The 17990-nt window shown below is 43.2% G+C and overlaps 2 protein-coding genes across 7 annotated transcripts; one reads left to right on the plus strand and one right to left on the minus strand.

The window, feature by feature from the left end:
- The first annotated feature begins 161 nt into the window (after nucleotides 1-161).
- Nucleotides 162-6684, plus strand: LOC106582073 (phospholipase A1 member A). Of its 5 annotated transcripts, none has more exons than XM_045704663.2 (12): nucleotides 162-302; nucleotides 609-770; nucleotides 1002-1218; nucleotides 1383-1560; nucleotides 1683-1791; nucleotides 2868-2969; nucleotides 3184-3276; nucleotides 4037-4222; nucleotides 4683-4772; nucleotides 4957-5065; nucleotides 5209-5364; nucleotides 5473-6684. In XM_045704663.2, exons 2-12 carry the CDS (start codon nucleotides 701-703, stop codon nucleotides 5561-5563), a joined length of 1401 nt encoding a protein of 466 aa, XP_045560619.1. In that variant the 5' UTR covers nucleotides 162-302; nucleotides 609-700; the 3' UTR covers nucleotides 5564-6684. The 5 variants fall into 5 exon arrangements, with proteins under 5 accessions (XP_045560619.1, XP_045560621.1, XP_045560618.1 ...); XM_045704665.2 differs by having other exon boundaries at nucleotides 169-310; nucleotides 1005-1218; XM_045704662.2 differs by having other exon boundaries at nucleotides 170-310.
- LOC106582076 (popeye domain-containing 2) lies at nucleotides 6156-12197 on the minus strand. Of its 2 annotated transcripts, none has more exons than XM_082967098.1 (4): nucleotides 11176-12197; nucleotides 9302-9410; nucleotides 8721-9201; nucleotides 6156-7054 (listed from the first exon to the last, which is right to left on the minus strand). In XM_082967098.1, the coding sequence occupies exons 1-4, from the start codon at nucleotides 11670-11672 to the stop codon at nucleotides 6972-6974; spliced, it is 1170 nt and encodes a 389-aa protein (XP_082823224.1). In that variant the 5' UTR covers nucleotides 11673-12197; the 3' UTR covers nucleotides 6156-6971. The 2 variants fall into 2 exon arrangements, with proteins under 2 accessions (XP_082823224.1, XP_014020278.1); XM_014164803.3 differs by having other exon boundaries at nucleotides 8581-9201; nucleotides 11176-12195.
- Nucleotides 12198-17990: the final 5793 nt, after the last annotated feature.

Raw genomic sequence — 17990 nt, forward strand, 5'->3', positions numbered from 1 at the left:
GACCTAATTCTCTACTACAGTCAGATTGCAGTTGCAGGTCCATCTCTATGTTCACATGGACTAGCATAAAGGTAGAATTGGTAATCCATTGCTGAAATGTCGCTTATTACCATATAATACAGTGAGTGTCACCCCCAGATGGCCAGAGTGCAGCATGAAAACAAACAGGCATTGATCATCGGTGAGGTCATGGATCCACGGCCTGTGTCCTCCCCCCCTCCCCCATACAGACTAAGCACTTGACCAAGCACTGGGTCCTAAGCAAAACACCGACCAACGACTGGAGCAGGAGGGGTACATGGGTATGTGGGTATGTTTTCATAAGCCTAGTTTACTGTGCCAGCTGAGCTTTACGAGAAAGCAGGGAAGGAAATTCCTCCAACCCCCCATCTCTGTACTGTAATCAGATGTTGTAACTTAATATTTCAATGCCAGGCATTGTGAAATAACGTATTCTCTTCGACTTAATTCTCTTAAGGAGATTTCTGCCCTGTTTGAGGTTACTGTTGAACAGTAGAGGTTTGAATGGCATTTCTAGATCCAAAGTGAATTACAGTACTTTTAAATAGTCATTGCATAACTTCAAGCACTGTTGGGAGGGATAATAGGTTTTCCAAAGCTAAGGATCTGAGGCACAGACCACCAACCTAAGCGGTAAAGCTACAGAACAAGTTACCATTCGTGACATTCTTTCAAGAGAATGGGCTGGAAACTGAAAACAGCGGAAACTTTTCTCAGTATTTTAGCATTCTACATCACGTCCACAGTAGGTAAGTACCACTCATCTCTATTGCAGAAGCTTCTTCCTAATACATTTTTCATGTAATAAACACGATCCTTGCTCTAAGCATATTTATTATAGCATATGCCACTTCACTGTATGTAAATAACTCTGTTGTGAAACATGATTTTTAACGCAAATGGTGCATCTGTCATTGTTGTTGTTGGTGGTGGTGTTGTTGTCGTCAAGGTTCTTTATGGACATTTCTCCTCTGAACCAGCAGGGGAGGATGAGGAGTCCAGATCAGAATGTGCTGACTTCAACAACACGACCTGGCTGGAGTACCGTCAGCAGGGCAGCAAGCTACAGGTGCAATACCTGCTCCTGACACGCAAGAATACAGACTGTGCCAGCCTCTTCAGTCAGGAGTCCCTCAGCAACAACACCTCCTACTTCAACTCCTCCCTACCCACCAAGATCATTGTCCATGGATACAGGTGAGGAGAAGGGAAGGGAGGTCAAAAACTTGACACAGTAATTTCATACTCTTTACAGAGGTGAGAGAGATAGAGAGAGAAGTTATGCTGATGGGCACATATAAAGTGCGAGGGGATCTACATATAAAACATATAAGCTATCTCCCTCCCTCCCTCCCTCCCAGGGCTCTGGGCAGTAAGCCGTCCTGGGTGAAACAGCTGGCCCAGGCTCTGCTGCGGGCGCAGGATGCCAATGTGGTGGTGGTGGACTGGGTCTATGGGGCCTCCTTCGCCTACAACCTGGTGGTGGAGAACTACAAGGAGGTGGCCGTCCAGATATCTGTCCTCATCAACCAGCTCCAGGTCAGGGCCTACTCATTTGTTTATGTTTACATACTAATAAATGCAATCTCAATGTTCACTGACCAACAGCAAATTAAGTTAAAAGTAATGAAAATAATGTAGAACTGATGTCTGTCTCACAGAACCATGGATGCAAACTGGAGTCATTTCACTTCATTGGGGTTAGCCTCGGGGCACACGTGTCTGGATTCGTGGGGACCCTGTTCAAGGGGGAGATAGGGAGAATCACAGGTGAGCTCCATCTGTGTCTGACCCAGTAACAGTTGCACAGGGCCCCTACTGTCTGCAGAACAAGGCTCTACAGGGCCAGACAACGACTGGTCACCACAAAGCAGAGCAGTCACTCACCCTTTCATCTCTGCCAATTGGACTGAATGAGGCTTTCAGAGAAAGAGAGAGCGCGCTCCAGAAAACAACAGCAGACATTGAAAAGCGCTGCTCTGAATTTGTGAACGATGGAGACGTTACCCTTCTGAGGACACACAATGGCACAACAATGCATACAATTGTCTGTCTTCACATTATCTCTGGTGTTTTTGTCTGAGTAGAGGCATTCAGCCCTGTGATGTGAAGTAGTCTGAATGTTTAGGTGCAGTAATTCACAGCCGTGTGTGTGTGTGTGTGTGTGTGTGTGTGTGTGTGTGTGTGTGTGTGTGTGTGTGTGTGTGTGTGTGTGTGTGTGTGTGTGTGTGTGTGTGTGTGTGTGTGTGTGTGTGTGTGTGTGTGTGTGTGTGTTTGTGTGTTTTACTATTCAAGAATTGTAAACAAACAACAATTTGACCAACTGGGGACATTTTGTTTGTCCACACGAGGTCAAATGCTATTTCTAGGGGGATTAGGGTTGAGGTTAGAATTAGTGCTAGGGTCAGGGTTAGGAACTAGGGTTAGTTTTAGGGTTAGGGTTAAGAGCTAGGGTTAGGTTTAGTGTTAGGGTTAAGGTTAGGTTTTAGGGTTAGGGTTAGGGGTTAGAGAAAATACGATTTTGAATGGGATTGAATTGTGTGTCCCAATAAGGTTAGCTGTACAAGACTGTGTGTGTGCCCCTCTTTTTGCTGTAATACTGCCCCATGGCAAAATGAGTAGAATTGCAGGAAATTAACTCTAAAACCGCTAGCAAGAGGAGGATCGCTTAAATGTTTTACTCGCATGGCTCTGTATGGATGTGGGTACGCAGAGCCAACGCGGCCCCTCACGATAAGTTGAGATTTTTTGTGAACCCCAACCCCATCAAAGTTGCCCATCCCTGCTGTAGCCTATCACTCACTCACTTCAATCATTCACTGCTCTGTCTGTATCTCCTCCTGTAGGTCTGGATCCAGCTGGACCCATGTTTAAGGGAGCCGACACGTTTGACCGTCTTGACCCCTCAGATGCACTGTTTGTGGAGGCCATCCACACAGACTCTGACTGTAAGAGAACACACAAACAATGTTATTGCAAAGAGATGTCTGTTATTATCTTTCCACCTAGCTTGCTGGTTATTGGGCTAGGTAGCTAGCTTGGATGCTAGTGTGTTCTGTTTTGTTGTAGGTCTATTCACTACACAAAGGTTGGCTGCACCCCAACAACACTGCTTACCTGACAATCTCCTGATATCAGCCGTTTGTCTATATTTTCTCTCAGACTTCGGTATCTCCATCCCTGTTGGCCATGCTGACTTCTTCCTGAATGGTGGGATGGACCAGGCAGGTTGCGCACGCTCAAGGTTTGAGTCAAGTAAGTGTGTGCTTTTGCCGCCAAAATGTTTAATTGGTGTAATATTATTTAAATTGAGGAGCACATCCTACTACAATTGGCATAGAGGCCTGTGCAGAGGCGTCATTCCTACAGGGGGCACAGGGGCAGGTGTTCCCTCAGATTTGTCCTTTATTTTTAATTTTTTTGGGGTTGTTTCTCTGTAATAATACTGGCCCACCAAGCAATTTAATGGTTGGATTTAGCTAGCCCAGATAGGTTCACAATCTCCCAACGTGATAACAAGCTATCGAGAAGCCATTTCAGGCTATCAATCAAGTTAGAGTAGCTAGTGTGTCTAACTATCTTAGCTGGCATGCCTGCTGGTAAGGTTGGTAGACTTCAGAAAAGCAAGCAATAACTAAATGTACTGACTAAGACTCACATTCCTTTCAATCTTTTACCCAGATTTTAGCAGAGATGAAGAGAAGCATATTTAGTTTCTTTAAAAATAAGAACCACCAGTCAGATGGATACAAACACCTCAAGAGGTATGCTTAGATATGCAGAAAAATAGGCATATATATTTTTTTATATAGAATCAATTATAACAATTATGTCTCTAAATTGCAGGAAAAATCTGTTTCAGGTGTTTGAAAAATTCTATATTCTACAACGTCCATGATGCCCCTGGTCCTGTGTATGATAGTATGATATGCCTACATAAACTTCAGACATATTTGGTGGTAGATATATTTGGTGGTAAGCTGATGGCTACCTGAGCCTCTTCGTTTGTTGTCAGTTCTTGTCTACTTTCCAGTGTATGGCTATGTGATCTGTGACCACATGAGGGCGCTCCACGTCTACATAAGTGCACTGAACGGGACCTGCCCACTGACTGGCATCCCTTGTTCCAGCTATGAGGAATTCCTGAAGGGGCGCTGTTTAGGCTGCCAAGGTGTCTTCAATGGCACATGTCCACAAATAGGTAGGGTTATCAACATGACACAATTTCCTGAAAACTAATCCAACCTGTTGTCTGTGAGTACTTTGATCATGGGAATGTAAAAAATATAAATAGCCACTTCATACATGTATAGTAGGCTATATGTAAATGATTTTCATCATGTTCATATTTTGATATTTTGAATAGGCCTAATCATATTAAAAGTTCCCAGCACACTTTCCATTTTCACCTTAATTAGGTTTCACTCATTGAGAGATAGGGCTTCTGTCTGACCTAGCAAGTGTCACGTCTGGTCTGGTGTCCACTTACAGTATCACTGTGGCCACTGGCACTGCAGATACAGTTACAGACATACAGTATACAGACAAAGCGTTTAATGTAGTCTGGAGGCCTTTCATCTGTCATAGATGTGATAGGAAGGTCTACTTTACATCTCACTCTCTCTGTCTTTTGTACATCCATGTGTCCTTGTGTGTTTCAGGGTTATTGGAGAACAGCGGTATAACAGCCTCTCCTCTTCCTCAACAAGAGAAGCTTTTCCTCCTGACAACCTCTGCACCTCCTTTCTGTGGTGAGTAGGTGCATCTAGCCTACCTCTCGTGATCTCAGACTGACTGTCCAGCAGAAGATTGTTGAATTTCCATGACACGTCACCACTACTTTCACCCCACAGTTTAATGCTTAAATAAAGCAATATTTGAAGTGATGATGATAAAGTTATTTTCCGTCCCCCTCCTCCACCCTCTCCCCCTCAGCCCATCACATCCTGGTGCAGCTGGAGGTATCCCCCCTGGACAAGACTGCTGAGGTGCAGGTGACCCTAAGAACCAGGGGACTTCCTGAAACAGAGCACAGACTCAGGCTGTAGGTATAACAACCTCTAACCTCACTGTTAGAGACAAAACAAATATTTAGACAGCAGCATGAATCACAGCTGTTCACTTTATGATACGTAAACATGGATTATATTCTCAGTAACAGTCATGCTGTGTGTGTGTGTATTCCAGAGAGACAGACGGTACCGTTTACAGGAGGGTGATAGCCCACCTGGTGCCACTGTGTGAGATAGACTCCATCCAGCTGAAGAACACTGGAGCACGCTTCTACAGACAGGGAGACATCCACTTTGTGTCTGTCTGCATATCAGAGTTCCCCTCTGTCGGGTATATGTCCTTTCATCTATTTAACACACACACACACAGCAGCATGCAGTCTGTGTGTGCGTACCTGTGCATGCATATGACACTGTTTCTCATCTGTTTCTCTTTCAGAGAAGTGGAGTCGTTGTGTGTGAAGAAGATTGACATTAGACGAGGATCTCCGTGGAACCATGATTTTGTGCAGCTGTGTGGGAATGACTGAGAACCCTTATGTCCTGAACACACACAACCTATGCACCAACATCTGTTTCTTTGGCTGTGTCAACATCCCAATAGTTCTGAACTAGCATCCTCTCCTCGTCTCCTTTCCTTCATCATCAATGATGTGGAATGCTTTGATAGGTCTAAGCAGTAAGGAGGAAGCCTATCCTGTCCTTATCATTAGGCATGAAGGAAAGGAAATTAGGAGAGTTTTACTGGGACGCAGCCTGTTTCCAGCTCACACAGAAACACACACACATGCAGCCAATAGCTCCTGTTGGAAATATACATACAAACACACACTCATATGTTACTGATGGACCACCTACAGCCAGACTACGCTACAATTTTCTTATTGTTACATTTCTTCTGTATTTTCTAATAGCATTAGTATTGCTGTACATAATCATTCCGATGCAGCTGAATGTTACTTTCTTAATAAGAGCTTCTGTTGAAGCGAAACAGTTCTGAGAAGCAGGGGTGAGCAATGTGTTCAAACTGTGATGAGTTTGAATACCTCATCATGATAAACCTGAAGACTCAATCTTATTCTGACTGAGGATGGAGGAGAGAGGAGACATAGATGAAAAAAATGACAGTCAATGCATTTTCACCAAGACCTTTACGGAGAAAGATTGGCCCCATGAAAATACATGTTTATCACATTATGTATATGTAGGCCCACATTTTGGGGGGGGGAAACAACAAAAACAAAATACTCCTGTTCTATGTTTTCTGACAAAATGTACAATGTGTGAGGCATCTCACGTTTACAAGCACGTAGACAAAATGCAGAAGTGCCTGTTACATTTGGAATCATGATTTGAAAATATGTATGTATGAAGAGAAAACCCTTTTAGCATGCTCTCACTCAAACATTATTCTCTCAGATTATGTCTGCACAAACAAACAAGATTAACGTGCCCCTAGCTAGCCAACCCAACCCTGGCTGTTAAAAAATCTAATACTCATGATTAGTTTATGTGGAATCATAATAGCATAATCCTATCTCTACTTCAAAAGACTTTCCATCCAGATGAATGGGAGATGTGAGTGACATAATAAAAAGAGTATACCATTCTTTTCTGTGACATTAACTAATAAATTCAGTTTATAACATAATTATGTTCAGTGTCCAGAGTCTCACTCTCTCCTTTATTGTCACGCGTAGATGACATCACAGGAGTGAGATAATGTTAGGTGAGAGACTGGGATGTGGTGTTGGGTGGGCCTGATTCCACCCAGGACAGTGGTGATAGTTATATCCCAGGTTGTCTTTCCTGCAGTTCCACTGGTTTTCTCAGGAAAATGCTATAGATATGCATAAACATTTTGTGATAGTGTTATAAGCTGCACAGCATGACTGTAATTAAGACAACCTGGAACTGTTTGCGCTTTGGGTAAAACTATCACAGCTTAGGGGTGTCCGTGGGAGCCAGAGGAGCTCTTCCTCTCTGGTATCGCATTGGTAGAGTCCCAGCGGTTTCCCCTCCTGTGGAATAAACAGAGGACATCTGTCAAAAAACAAGCATAACTGTTACTACGACAAACTTCCTTATGGCAGGCAAGCAGATCATATTCACCTTGTCCGAGTACAGAGAGTATTTCATTGTCACCTAAATGCTATGTATCACGCATTACAGCTGAACATATAGTATAGTGTAAGGTTGCAACATGATCTCACAACGAACGTTCCCATTGGTCGAATTAAACTGGCATAGTCCTCACATTCCTGACAACTGGTTAACAGTGAGAGATGGAGGAACTACTGACCTATGATGTCACAATGACATTGGAGTGATAGGCTGTTCTCTGAGCCTGGCTGGTCTCTGCTTTCACATGACCCACATCCCTCGCCCTTCTCTTATCCCTTACCCCTGTCAAACCCTCACCCCTCTCATTCCCCTGCTTGCCGTAGCCACTGTCTAACTGACCATAGCCTGCATCTGAAGGTCAGCAGCAGCCGTTACAATGACAGCAGAGCCAGAGCCCTCCACCAACCACCCAGCAGCTGTCCTGGAATCCAACCCCCCTCCTGCCCCCCTCTCTCTCCTCCGCCCGAAACACGATCTGCCCCCGGTTGGGTCAGGGAGGATTTTAGGATAGGGGGGAAAGGGAGGGGGTAGTGGGTAGGCATGTGGATTAATGGCATGGCACTGGATCTCTGACTGCCAGGATATCCCCAGTTTCCAGCAGGCTGTAATCATTGTCTCTGTCAGAGAAAAACACACAGATGATTGCCAGCCTCCCACCCTGCTGTCTCCCTATCCTGGTCCAAACTACAAACCTCCAACATATATACAGATGGTACCCCCATCTGTTTGAACCAACATAAGCTATCAGGGTCACCCTCAGGTAAACTGTTGTGTACAACACCGTCTTTCATCTGGCCAAGCTTTGGAATCCAGCCAGAAAGTACAGTCTAACTAACCTAGCTAAACAAACACACTCTCCATACACACTCTACAGTACATCCAGCTACCAAGAGGACATGCCACATACCGGAAGAGGAGTGGTGGAGAGGCTGTAATATACTGTACATACATATACAGTATAATGTAGAGAATTAGACCAGCAAGAGTTTTGGGTGTAGAGATCCTGAGGCATCAGATCTCCATTGAGATGGAGTGGAGGTAAACTTTATAACAACAATCCTCAGAGACAGAGTGCGTACCTAAGAGGTGAGGTGTCCCAGTTTTGCCAACTCTTTGGTCAATCTAATGTTCTTCCCTTCAGGCTCATTCATTTTGACCAAAAAATTTATTACATTTACTAACTCACTCTCTAAACGTTCATATCATTTTCAAAAGCGAAGGAGCAAGCAGTGCATAGCCTCTGCATAAGATAGATGGAATATGTGTGAAAACAAACAGAAAATCACTTAAATAATTGTTGAAATGAGGTTCTTTAACACAGGGCATTGCCATTTTAAAACTGGATTAGTGAGAGTGTGGACATAGCAAGCAAAACACACAACCCCCCCCAGCCCACCCTATCACTGCACACAGCTGTACTTACATGTAGCTTAAGTAGTGGCCCAGTGTGTTAGCTCCAACAACCTGCCCTCTACCTCAAATAATCCCTCTCACTCCCATAATCCATTAAGGACCCGGTCATATCAGCGAAGTCCTCCAGGACCAGGCTGGTGGAGTCCTCACCAGAGAGCATCTCCATGTCTGAGGGCCAGGGCTGGCGCTGGGGGTGTGGGCCCTGGGGTTGGCGGGGGCTTGCAGTTGATTGGTTGGGGGACTTCTCTTGGATCTGCAGCCGTGGGGTCGGTGGTGTTGGAGGCTCTGACTTCTGGTAGGCTGGCACCGGGTCCACATCCACCACTGCTGCCTCCTGCTGCTCCACTGGGTCTACCCGGTCCCTTGCACTACCACTGCTGCTACAGACCTCACCCTCGCTGCCCGGGGGTGAGGGGGCCAGGACATGGTAGAGACTGGGCAGGCGGATGTCGAGGCGCACACCGCTCTTGGCGAAGAGCTTATCATTGAGTGAGTAGAGCTTGTTGGCAATGTCGCTGCCCAGCATGACGGAGAAGAGGCGGGTGATGTAGCGGTCCTTGGACAGCAGCATGTAAAGGCGGCGCCGGCTCCACGAGATGTAGCGGCAGTCCGTCTCCGCCGTCAGGGTCACCTGGTGGTTAGGAATGTCAAAAGTCAGTGGTAAGTGTGAAGGAAAAGGCTAAAGCTTCAGAAATTAATGAATGAATGAATGACGAGAATCCGTCCAGTACCTGAAAGTTCCCCTCTTCATTGGGTCTGAGAGACTCCCACTCAGGAGAGTCCAGGAACTGGAGTGGGAAGATGTAATGGAGGAACTGTCCTTCTAGAGACACACGGATCCTACCAGGGAGAGCAGGAAAGGACAAGGTTAGTAAGAGAGGAGAGGGGGAAAAGCATGGATAGGTGATACTGGGAGAAGAAAGAGAATACACACATCACTAGGTTTGATCCAAAACTTTGAAACAAGTTAACATGAATATCTATGTCCTTAACCTCAACACTCAGGGAAGTAATCCAAGTTAAACATAGACAGAGGAAAACATCTATTCTTGGTTTATAAATCACAGACACTCCAACAGTGCTCTTTCATATCTGATTAATGTTGATGGTATTCATTTGAATCAATTGAAACTAGGAATTGCTTGTCATAAACAGATGTCATCTTAAGACACCAAATGTTATTTGCATATGATAATTAGCTATCCTGAAGTTATAAACTTGACTTGCACTCACATAGCTGTCAGTACCTTTAATGAACCATTCATTTTAGAGGCCGTATAGGAGTTAGTTAACTGTGTTGATACACAACCTAAGGAGAGCAAAAAATATTTATAATATCACAACACTTTAGCAGCCGCCAGACCTGGGTCAAATACATAATATACTTCCAAATTCTTGAACAGCACTTGATTTAATTTGCCCGGTACAATGGAGCTAAATCAAGCACACCTCAAATACTTGAAAATAAAGTGTTTGACATGATGTATTTGACCCAGCTGTCTGCTGCTAAGGGGAGCAAGTACACTACAGTGAGTCAGTGACACGAATACTCTGTGTTTTACAACGTCTGGGGCTCTGACATTTTAACCATACCCTCCCAATCCCAACACACTTGATACACACACTAAACCTGATATTAGCCAAAAAGCAAAGAAGTGATGGAGTCACTGCTGAGGACCAGTGTTGGGGAGTAGTGAATTACATTTAGTTCAACTAGTAATTGCATTATATTTTGCAGTAGCTTGGTGGTAGTTGAACTAAATTAAAATATTGGTAGTGTTTTCAGTAGGTAATACATTTTTTTGCCATGTAGTGGTGTAGCTAACTACTGGAATTACACACTACTTTATTTTAGCTCAAATAAAATATGGGTGAAGTAGTCAAGAATGTCCTTTCTTTTTCATCATCAGACATGCCTAATTCTCACTTGAAACACTTTGTGCCTAATTCTCACTTTTTTGTGTTTAATAAGCTAAATTACACATTATGTTAACATCTGTCTCCAGAGTGATTTGTTCTTGCAATTTGTAGTCTATGACATTTCAGATTTAGATATGATAATTTTTCACAAAGTAGTTTGGATGTAGTGAACTACTTTTTCTAACTAATTTTAGTTAAGTAAGATGTGTTTTTCTTAAGGGTAGCTTTAGTGCAGCTTAGCTTCTTCCTGTGTGAAGTAATTGGTAGCTTAGTAAACTATATTTTCAGAGTAGCTTCCCCAACACTGCTGAGGACACATGACCTCTTGAAAGTGTTCTGTGTTTAATTATATTGTTGGTATGTGATATATCTCACTCAGGTTTCCATGAGCCCTAGTCTAAGCCATTGTTTTTTTTGGACAGACAGATCAAGAGATAAAATGCTAAGAGAAGAACATTCACTGGGAACACTAACTCTACTACCTGACAATTGCAATCTACCTACAGCAATGTAATTAAACTACAGTTGGCTATGTTCCTCCAGCAACTCAACTAAAACAAGACTCAGGTCTGTTCCAATATCTCCAGTAACATAATACCAAGAATGAATGAAGTAATGTACTATTGATCATGCATTCTAAGTGGTATGATACAGACATTAGAACTGACACCCTCCTCTCGCTCACCTCCCAGACAGCAGAAAGGATAGCTGGTTGATGGGTGTCTTGCCCTCCACTGCGTATGTCTCCTCTACTCTTAGGGCCAGCACCTTGTTCTCACAGGCCCCCACAATGTCTTTGAACACCAGTACGGGCACATCCAGGGGCAGGTAGACGGCTGAGTAGAGGGCCGACAGCTCCTCGTTGGCCAAGCCATCCTGTTGCAGCCTGTATATGAGGTGGCAGATCTGGAGCACGCAGGCCACCAGCAGCAGCAGGTTCCAGGTGAACACGTCCACCCCACACATGGTCATCCAGCCCCACAGGGCCAGGCAGGTGAAGGCAGGCGTCATGAAACCAAAGATGAACAGGGAGCCGTAGGCGCTGCTGCCCCCCATGTACCCCAGGAACAAGATGGTGTTGCCCAGGTGGTAGAAGGCCCCCTCTGTGTTGTTGGTCCAGCCATCACACAGTGGATGGCCGTAGAAAACTGTCTCCAACAGGGTGGAGTTGTCAGCACTCATGGTGGAGGGAAGCTGTTATTCCAAACCAAACTGTCTAGTTGTTCAATAAGTTCCAAAAAAACTGTTACACTCAGAATATTCCAAAATTTACTACACTACCTGAGGTCAAAGCTGGAAGAAAAGGTTTGTCCTTCACTCAAGCCTCAAGTTGTTGTTGTTGCTTTACCAGTGAGTCTGAAAAGTTGTCATTGGAGTTGGTCTATTTCTTAAAAGTTCAATCAAGGTATTGTCAAAACAGAGAAAACGTTGCAAAAAATAGTATGAATTGTCAAAGGTTGCTCTGTTGCCCTCTTACGTACAGCTGGACTACAGATTGTCTTTGTCCTGCTTCGGTTATTACACCATAAACATGATTGGAATGGATTTCTCCTCACATTGTGCGTCTCTCCCTCCCTCTCGTCCCTTCTTTTCCCCGTCTGTGTTTTGCTGTGTCTGTCTCTTGATTTTCTCTCTATTTCCCTCAGCCATTTGCTTACTCTGGAGAGCTTACAGTTGGCAGCAGAGAGAGAGAGAGGGAGGGAGAGGGGAGAGAGAGGGAGAGAGAGAGACCCCTAGTAGGATAACCATGTTTGGAATTGAAACCCAAGGAGTAGAAAGCCACAGACAGAAAGCAGACCAACTACTTATCATAACACTGCTGGGGAGAGAGAGAAAAATAGAGAGGGAGGAGCGAGATGATAACAAGTGACAGAGAGAGAGAGAGAGAGAGAGAGAGAGAGAGAGAGAGAGAGAGAGAGACCCTTGAATTGAATTGAGAGAGAGGCTATAGTCATGCCTCCAGGTAAGTCATACCAATAAAACTCTCCCTTCTGCCAAAACGGAACCATGTTTTAACAGAATACTTATTTGGCCCCTAAACCTCTGGTTCAATGGGGTGCCAAGAGAGTGGGTCTGCTTGGTGCACATTTATAAATCCTGAAATAGTATAATTACAGTGTAGGTCGGGTTAAAAAAATTCACCATGCCCCACCAGTCAGACACTGTTCTAAGGGGACTGTGTCACTGGAATAGGGGTCAGGGTGAAGTGAGTGGCTTTGTTATCATACCAGTTGGGATATATTCAAAGCACACGTGATTCTGGTGTGTGTGTGTGTGTGTGTGTGTGTGTGTGTGTGTGTGTGTGTGTGTATCTTAGAGACTCATAAACAATTTGGACTGAAAGTTACATTTGCTTCAAAAGCACAGGTGCTTTGAATCATATAGACGTATCTAATGATTCTATACAAGGTGTGTAGACTATGCCCCCACTCACATCTTTCTCGTACTGTACACATACTATCTCCTTTACTTGTGTGTATCAAAGACATCAGTCAGGCAACGGCTGTTCACATGGCAGTCCTGAGTAGCTCCCGCCTTCTGCAGCAGCAGATAAGTCGGAAAGGTCACAGTGTAGGGCTGGTTCCCTGGCATGGCGTCCATACAAGGCATTGGGCCAGGGAAAGGGTGCCAATGCAGAGATACCTCAGTGTTCTCTCTACTAGTATATTACAATGGCATTCTTCTGCAGGACACAAAAACAAGATTTATCACAGATACTTGTCCTAAACTACCAAGAAACAAATTGCGCTGGGAAGATTTCTGCAGTTGGTACATTCCAGGTTGTGTTAACTGCCTAAAATACCTACGTCGATCTATTTGCAGAATTTGGGACACTGGCAACGCTCATTACATTTCCATTAAGCACTTGGCTCCTTTGCAGCACATAGGCCATTGAATGACCTCCATATCACTGCTCATTATGTTCGCATATTTAGCAAGCATCAGGTCTTACAACTTCAAGTCCATTGCTAGCAAGCAGGCTTCTAAACTGAAAGGTACTCAGCACTTCACAGAACAGTCGCACCTGCGGCAATGTTTACACAGTGAGCCCAATTAAGATATATATTTTATTTTTTCACTAACTGGTCTTTTGACCAATCAGATCAGCTCTTTTGCCTATAATTGGGCAAAAGATCAAAATTGGGCTCTGTGTAAAAACAGTCCTTGTTGTGAGAGGAATTCAGATATGCGAAGTGTTGACTTGAGCAGAAGTTATTTTAAGCCAAAGTGCATACCAGAGAGAGCAGCTGTCACAAGCCAGCCTCAAACAGGAAGGAGAATATCAAAGGACATTCAAACCAGGAAGTTTTTTTCAGGGCGACAGGAAGTAAAGTCTGCTTATGTGTATATAGTTATGGCGTCGGTATGGTTCAGCATGAAATTAGGACAGTATTGCATCTTTAAATGGCAATCCACAGTTCAAACAATAAAGCTTTTCTCCCATCCCCATTTCACTAAAAAGCTGAGGGATGGGGCTGGGAAAATGTAATCACTTTTAAATGTAGTTAGAACTATGTATGCAAGGACTGACCATCCATGATATAAAAATGTGTTTTAACCATGTTGAGGCTATATAGGGTTTACATTTACTTTGTTTACAAACATTGGACATAAAAACAATGTTATATTTTGGTTTCTGGTTGGGTACATTTCAACTAAGCTCATGGGGCATTTATAAAGTTACAGTTGAAGTCGGAAGTTTACATACAATTAGGTTGGAGTCATTAAAACTCATTTTTCAACCACTCCACAAATTTCTTCTTAATAACAAACTATAGTTTTGGCAAGTCGGTTAGGACATCTACTTTGTGCATGACACAAGTAATTTTTTCAACAATTGTTTACAGATTATTTCACATATAATTCCCTGTATCACAATTCCAGTGGTTCAGAAGTTTACATACACTAAGTTGACTGTGACTTTGAACAGCTTGGAAAATTCCAGAAAATTATGTCATAGCTTTAGAAGCTTCTGATAGGCTAATTGGCATCATTTGAGTCAATTGGAGGTGTACCTGTGGATGTATTTCAAGGCCTACCTTCAAACTCAGTGCCTCTTTGCTTGACATCATGGGAAAATCAAAAGAAATCAGTCAAGACCTCAGGAAAAAAAAACAGTAGACCTCCACAAGTGTGGTGCATCCTTGGGAGCAATTTCCAAACACCTGAAGGTACCACGTTCATCTGTACAAACAATAGTACGCAAGTATAAACTCCATGGGACCACGCAGCCATCATACCGCTCAGGAAGAAGATGTGTTCTGTCTCCTAGAGATGAACGCACTTTGGTGCGAAAAGTGCAAATCAATCCCAGAACAGCAGCAAAGGACCTTTGAAGATGCTGGAGGAAAAAGGTACAAAAGTATCTATATCCACAGTAAAACGAGTCCTATATCGACATCACCTGAAAGGCCGCTCAGCAAGGAAGAAGCCACTGCTCCAAAACCGCCATAAAACAGCCAGACTGCGGTTTGCAACTGCACATGGGGACAAAGATCGTACTTTATGGAGAAATGTCCTCTGGTCTGATGAAACAAAAATAGAACTGTTTGGCCATAATGGCCATCGTTATGTTTGGAGGAAAAAGGAGGATGCTAGCAAGCCAAAGAACCCCATCCCAACCGTGAAACACGGGGGTGGCAGCATCATGTTGTGGGGGTGCTTTGCTGCAGGAGGGACTGGTGCACTCCACAAAATAGACAGCATCATGAGGATGGAAAATTATGTGGATATATTGAAGCAACATCTCAAGACATCAGTCAGGAAGTTAAAGCTTGGTCGCAAATGGGTCTTCCAAATGGACAATGACCCCAAGCATACTTCCAAAGTTGTGGCAAAATGGCTTAAGGACAACAAAGTCAAGGTATTGGAGTGGCCATCACAAAGCCCTGACCTCAATCCTATAGAAAATGTGTGGGCAGAACTGAAAAAGCCTGTGCGAGCAAAGAGGCCTACAAACCTGACTCAGTTACACCAGCTCTGTCAGGAGGAATGGGCCAAAATTCACCCAACTTATTGTGGGAAGCTTGTGGAAGGCTACCTGAAACATTTAACCGAAGTTAAACAATTTAAAGGCAATGCTACCAAATACTAATTGAGTGTATGTAAACTTCTGCCCCATTGGGAATGTGATGAAAGAAATACAAGCTGAAAGAAATTATTCTCTCTACAATTATTCTGACATTTCACATTCTTAAAATAAAGTGGTGATCCTAACTGACCTAAGACAGGGAATTTTGACTAGGATTAAACGTCAGGAATTGTGAAAAACTGAGTTTAAATGTACTTGGCAAAGGTGTATGTAAACTTCTGACTTGAACTGTATACTGTTCAAGAATCACTGGGTACATATGATTAATTTATAAGTACAAAAATGGATGTAACCACTGCAGATTGCCCCTTTAACACTACCTATACAATTAATTTAATTGTGGTTCATCCTGCCATAAAAAAACAAATAGTCATGTTGCATTGGACATATATTTAATTCCAATCAGCAGAACAAGATTCACATAATTCAGAAAATCAGAACATTAAGCCAACACATTTCACTCAGTGGAACATCATCCTTGCAGCGATCACATCTTCCATTCAGGTTGCAGTATAAATACAAACAAGAGAAATATCCCAGGTTTCCTTCCGGACAGCCGGCCACCAACGACACACTGCAAAGGGAGAACAGAGGAGTGTCAACTTTAGCACATATAAACCATTTCATATAGCAGTCAGACCTTCTTAAATGTTGTTAATCCAATGTGACAAGGTTATGAATACTCTGATCAAAATAAAGAAAAGCACTACTAATATACAAGCTTGTCCCCATCACTGCTTGCGAGCATCATTTAATAAATCACATTTAATCCTCTTTAAGTCAATCCAAGAGAAACAAGCCCTGCACCACCAAAGGTTATTTGCTCTTATCCATAAACAAACACTACAGCTGTTGACATCAGCAGCTTGATCAACTTGAGCAGAAAAAAAGGCAGAACATGCTAACTTACAGAGGACACTGCAAAACATGCAGAAGTTAGGGAGGGGCCTTATCCACAAAGCATCTCAGAGTAGAAAATGTGTTAGTTATAGAACTGTCATTCTCATTGAAAGCAGGTCTAAGAAGCGGTAGGTCTGTTCCATGAGCACTATTTCTATACTTCTCTTAAGTTTCGTTTTTGCATCTTTTACTTTTGTACATCAGCTTCAAAAACAGCTGAAAATACAATATTTGTGGTTATTGAAAATATATTTCACAGCGGTTTGGACGGTACAATGACTACCTACACCTGTTTTGTCAAAGTGAAATTAGGCAAACAGGAAATGGCGGATGGATTTCGGAATATTGTACCTTTAACTTCATTTTAATGTAAATAAAAATGACCTAATAGCAGGAGTGTCTACTACTGATTAGGGATGGATCAAAATTCACAGAATTGGTACCTGGAGGAAAATGTGGGAGGGTCATTAAATTTCAGTCAACGGGAGGGTTTAGTATTTTTTTTTAAATCTAGTCCAGGGGAGTGTCATGTAATTCATAATTGATGAAATGTATATTTCCCAGTGTTTTAGAATGTATTGCTTATTAGAAGATGAGATCGATAAACAGTACATCTGTCTATGTGTGCTCAATGCCGCCCCTCATCTCTGATTCTCCACTGGGAATGCAATATCAAGTGAGTCTATAGGCTATTTAGTGTGGTCTAAATCAAATGATACATAGCCTATAGGCTACGAAGTGCATGCGCGTAGACGCACAGAGCAAAGTTATATTTCTAAGATAGCTGCTGGGACGGTGTAAATAAAACTAGTCTGCACTACACATTGCAATGGATATTCCAAACCTGATCCCGGCCTGCTCTGGCTGATCAAATCTAAATTTTATTAGTCACATGTGCCGAATACAACAGGTGTAGACCTTACAGTGAAACACTTACAAGACCCTAACCGAGAGTGCAGTTTAAAAAAATATGGAAAAGAGATAAAAGTAACAAGTAATTAAAGAGGAGCAGTATAAAATATTATATACAGGGGGGTGCTGGTACAGAGTCAATGTGCGGGGGCACCGGTTAGTTGAGGTAGCATGTACATTTACATTTTAGTCATTTAGCAGACGCTCTTATCCAGAGCGACTTACAGTAGTGAATGCATACATTTCATACAATTTCATACATTTTTTTTTTGCTGGCCCCCCGTGGGAATCGAACCCACAACCCTGGCGTTGCAAACACCATGCTCTACCAACTGAGCTACAGGTAGGTAGAGTTAATTGAAGTGCCTATGCATAGATGCCAACAGAGTGCCAGTGTTGCGGAGAGGGGAGGTCAATGTGAATAATCGGGGTAGCCATTTCATTAGATGTTCAGAGTCTTATGGCTTGGGGGTAGAAGCTGTTTAGAAGCCTCTTGGACCTAGACTTGGCACTCCGGTACCGCTTGCCGTGTGGTAGCAGAGAGAACAGTCTATGACTAGGATGGCTGGAGTCTTTGACCATTTTCAGGGCCTTCC

Source organism: Salmo salar, chromosome 21 (genome assembly GCF_965601325.2).
Source record: "Salmo salar chromosome 21, fSalSal1, whole genome shotgun sequence".
Classification (NCBI taxonomy): Eukaryota; Metazoa; Chordata; class Actinopteri; order Salmoniformes; family Salmonidae; genus Salmo; species Salmo salar.

Excerpts from the sequence above, each read along its gene's own strand:
- LOC106582073 (XM_045704663.2), top strand. The coding sequence starts at position 701 with ATGGGCTGGAAACTGAAAACAGCGGAAACTTTTCTCAGTATTTTAGCA. Across the intron at positions 1,792-2,867 it reads GGAGATAGGGAGAATCACAG|GTCTGGATCCAGCTGGACCC; the intron begins GTGAGCTCCATC and ends CTCCTCCTGTAG. Across the intron at positions 5,365-5,472 it reads TCAGAGTTCCCCTCTGTCGG|AGAAGTGGAGTCGTTGTGTG; the intron begins GTATATGTCCTT and ends TTTCTCTTTCAG.
- LOC106582076 (XM_014164803.3), bottom strand. The coding sequence starts at position 11,672 with ATGAGTGCTGACAACTCCACCCTGTTGGAGACAGTTTTCTACGGCCAT. Across the intron at positions 9,411-11,175 it reads TCCTTTCTGCTGTCTGGGAG|GATCCGTGTGTCTCTAGAAG; the intron begins GTGAGCGAGAGG and ends TCTCCCTGGTAG. Across the intron at positions 9,202-9,301 it reads ATGAAGAGGGGAACTTTCAG|GTGACCCTGACGGCGGAGAC; the intron begins GTACTGGACGGA and ends CCTAACCACCAG.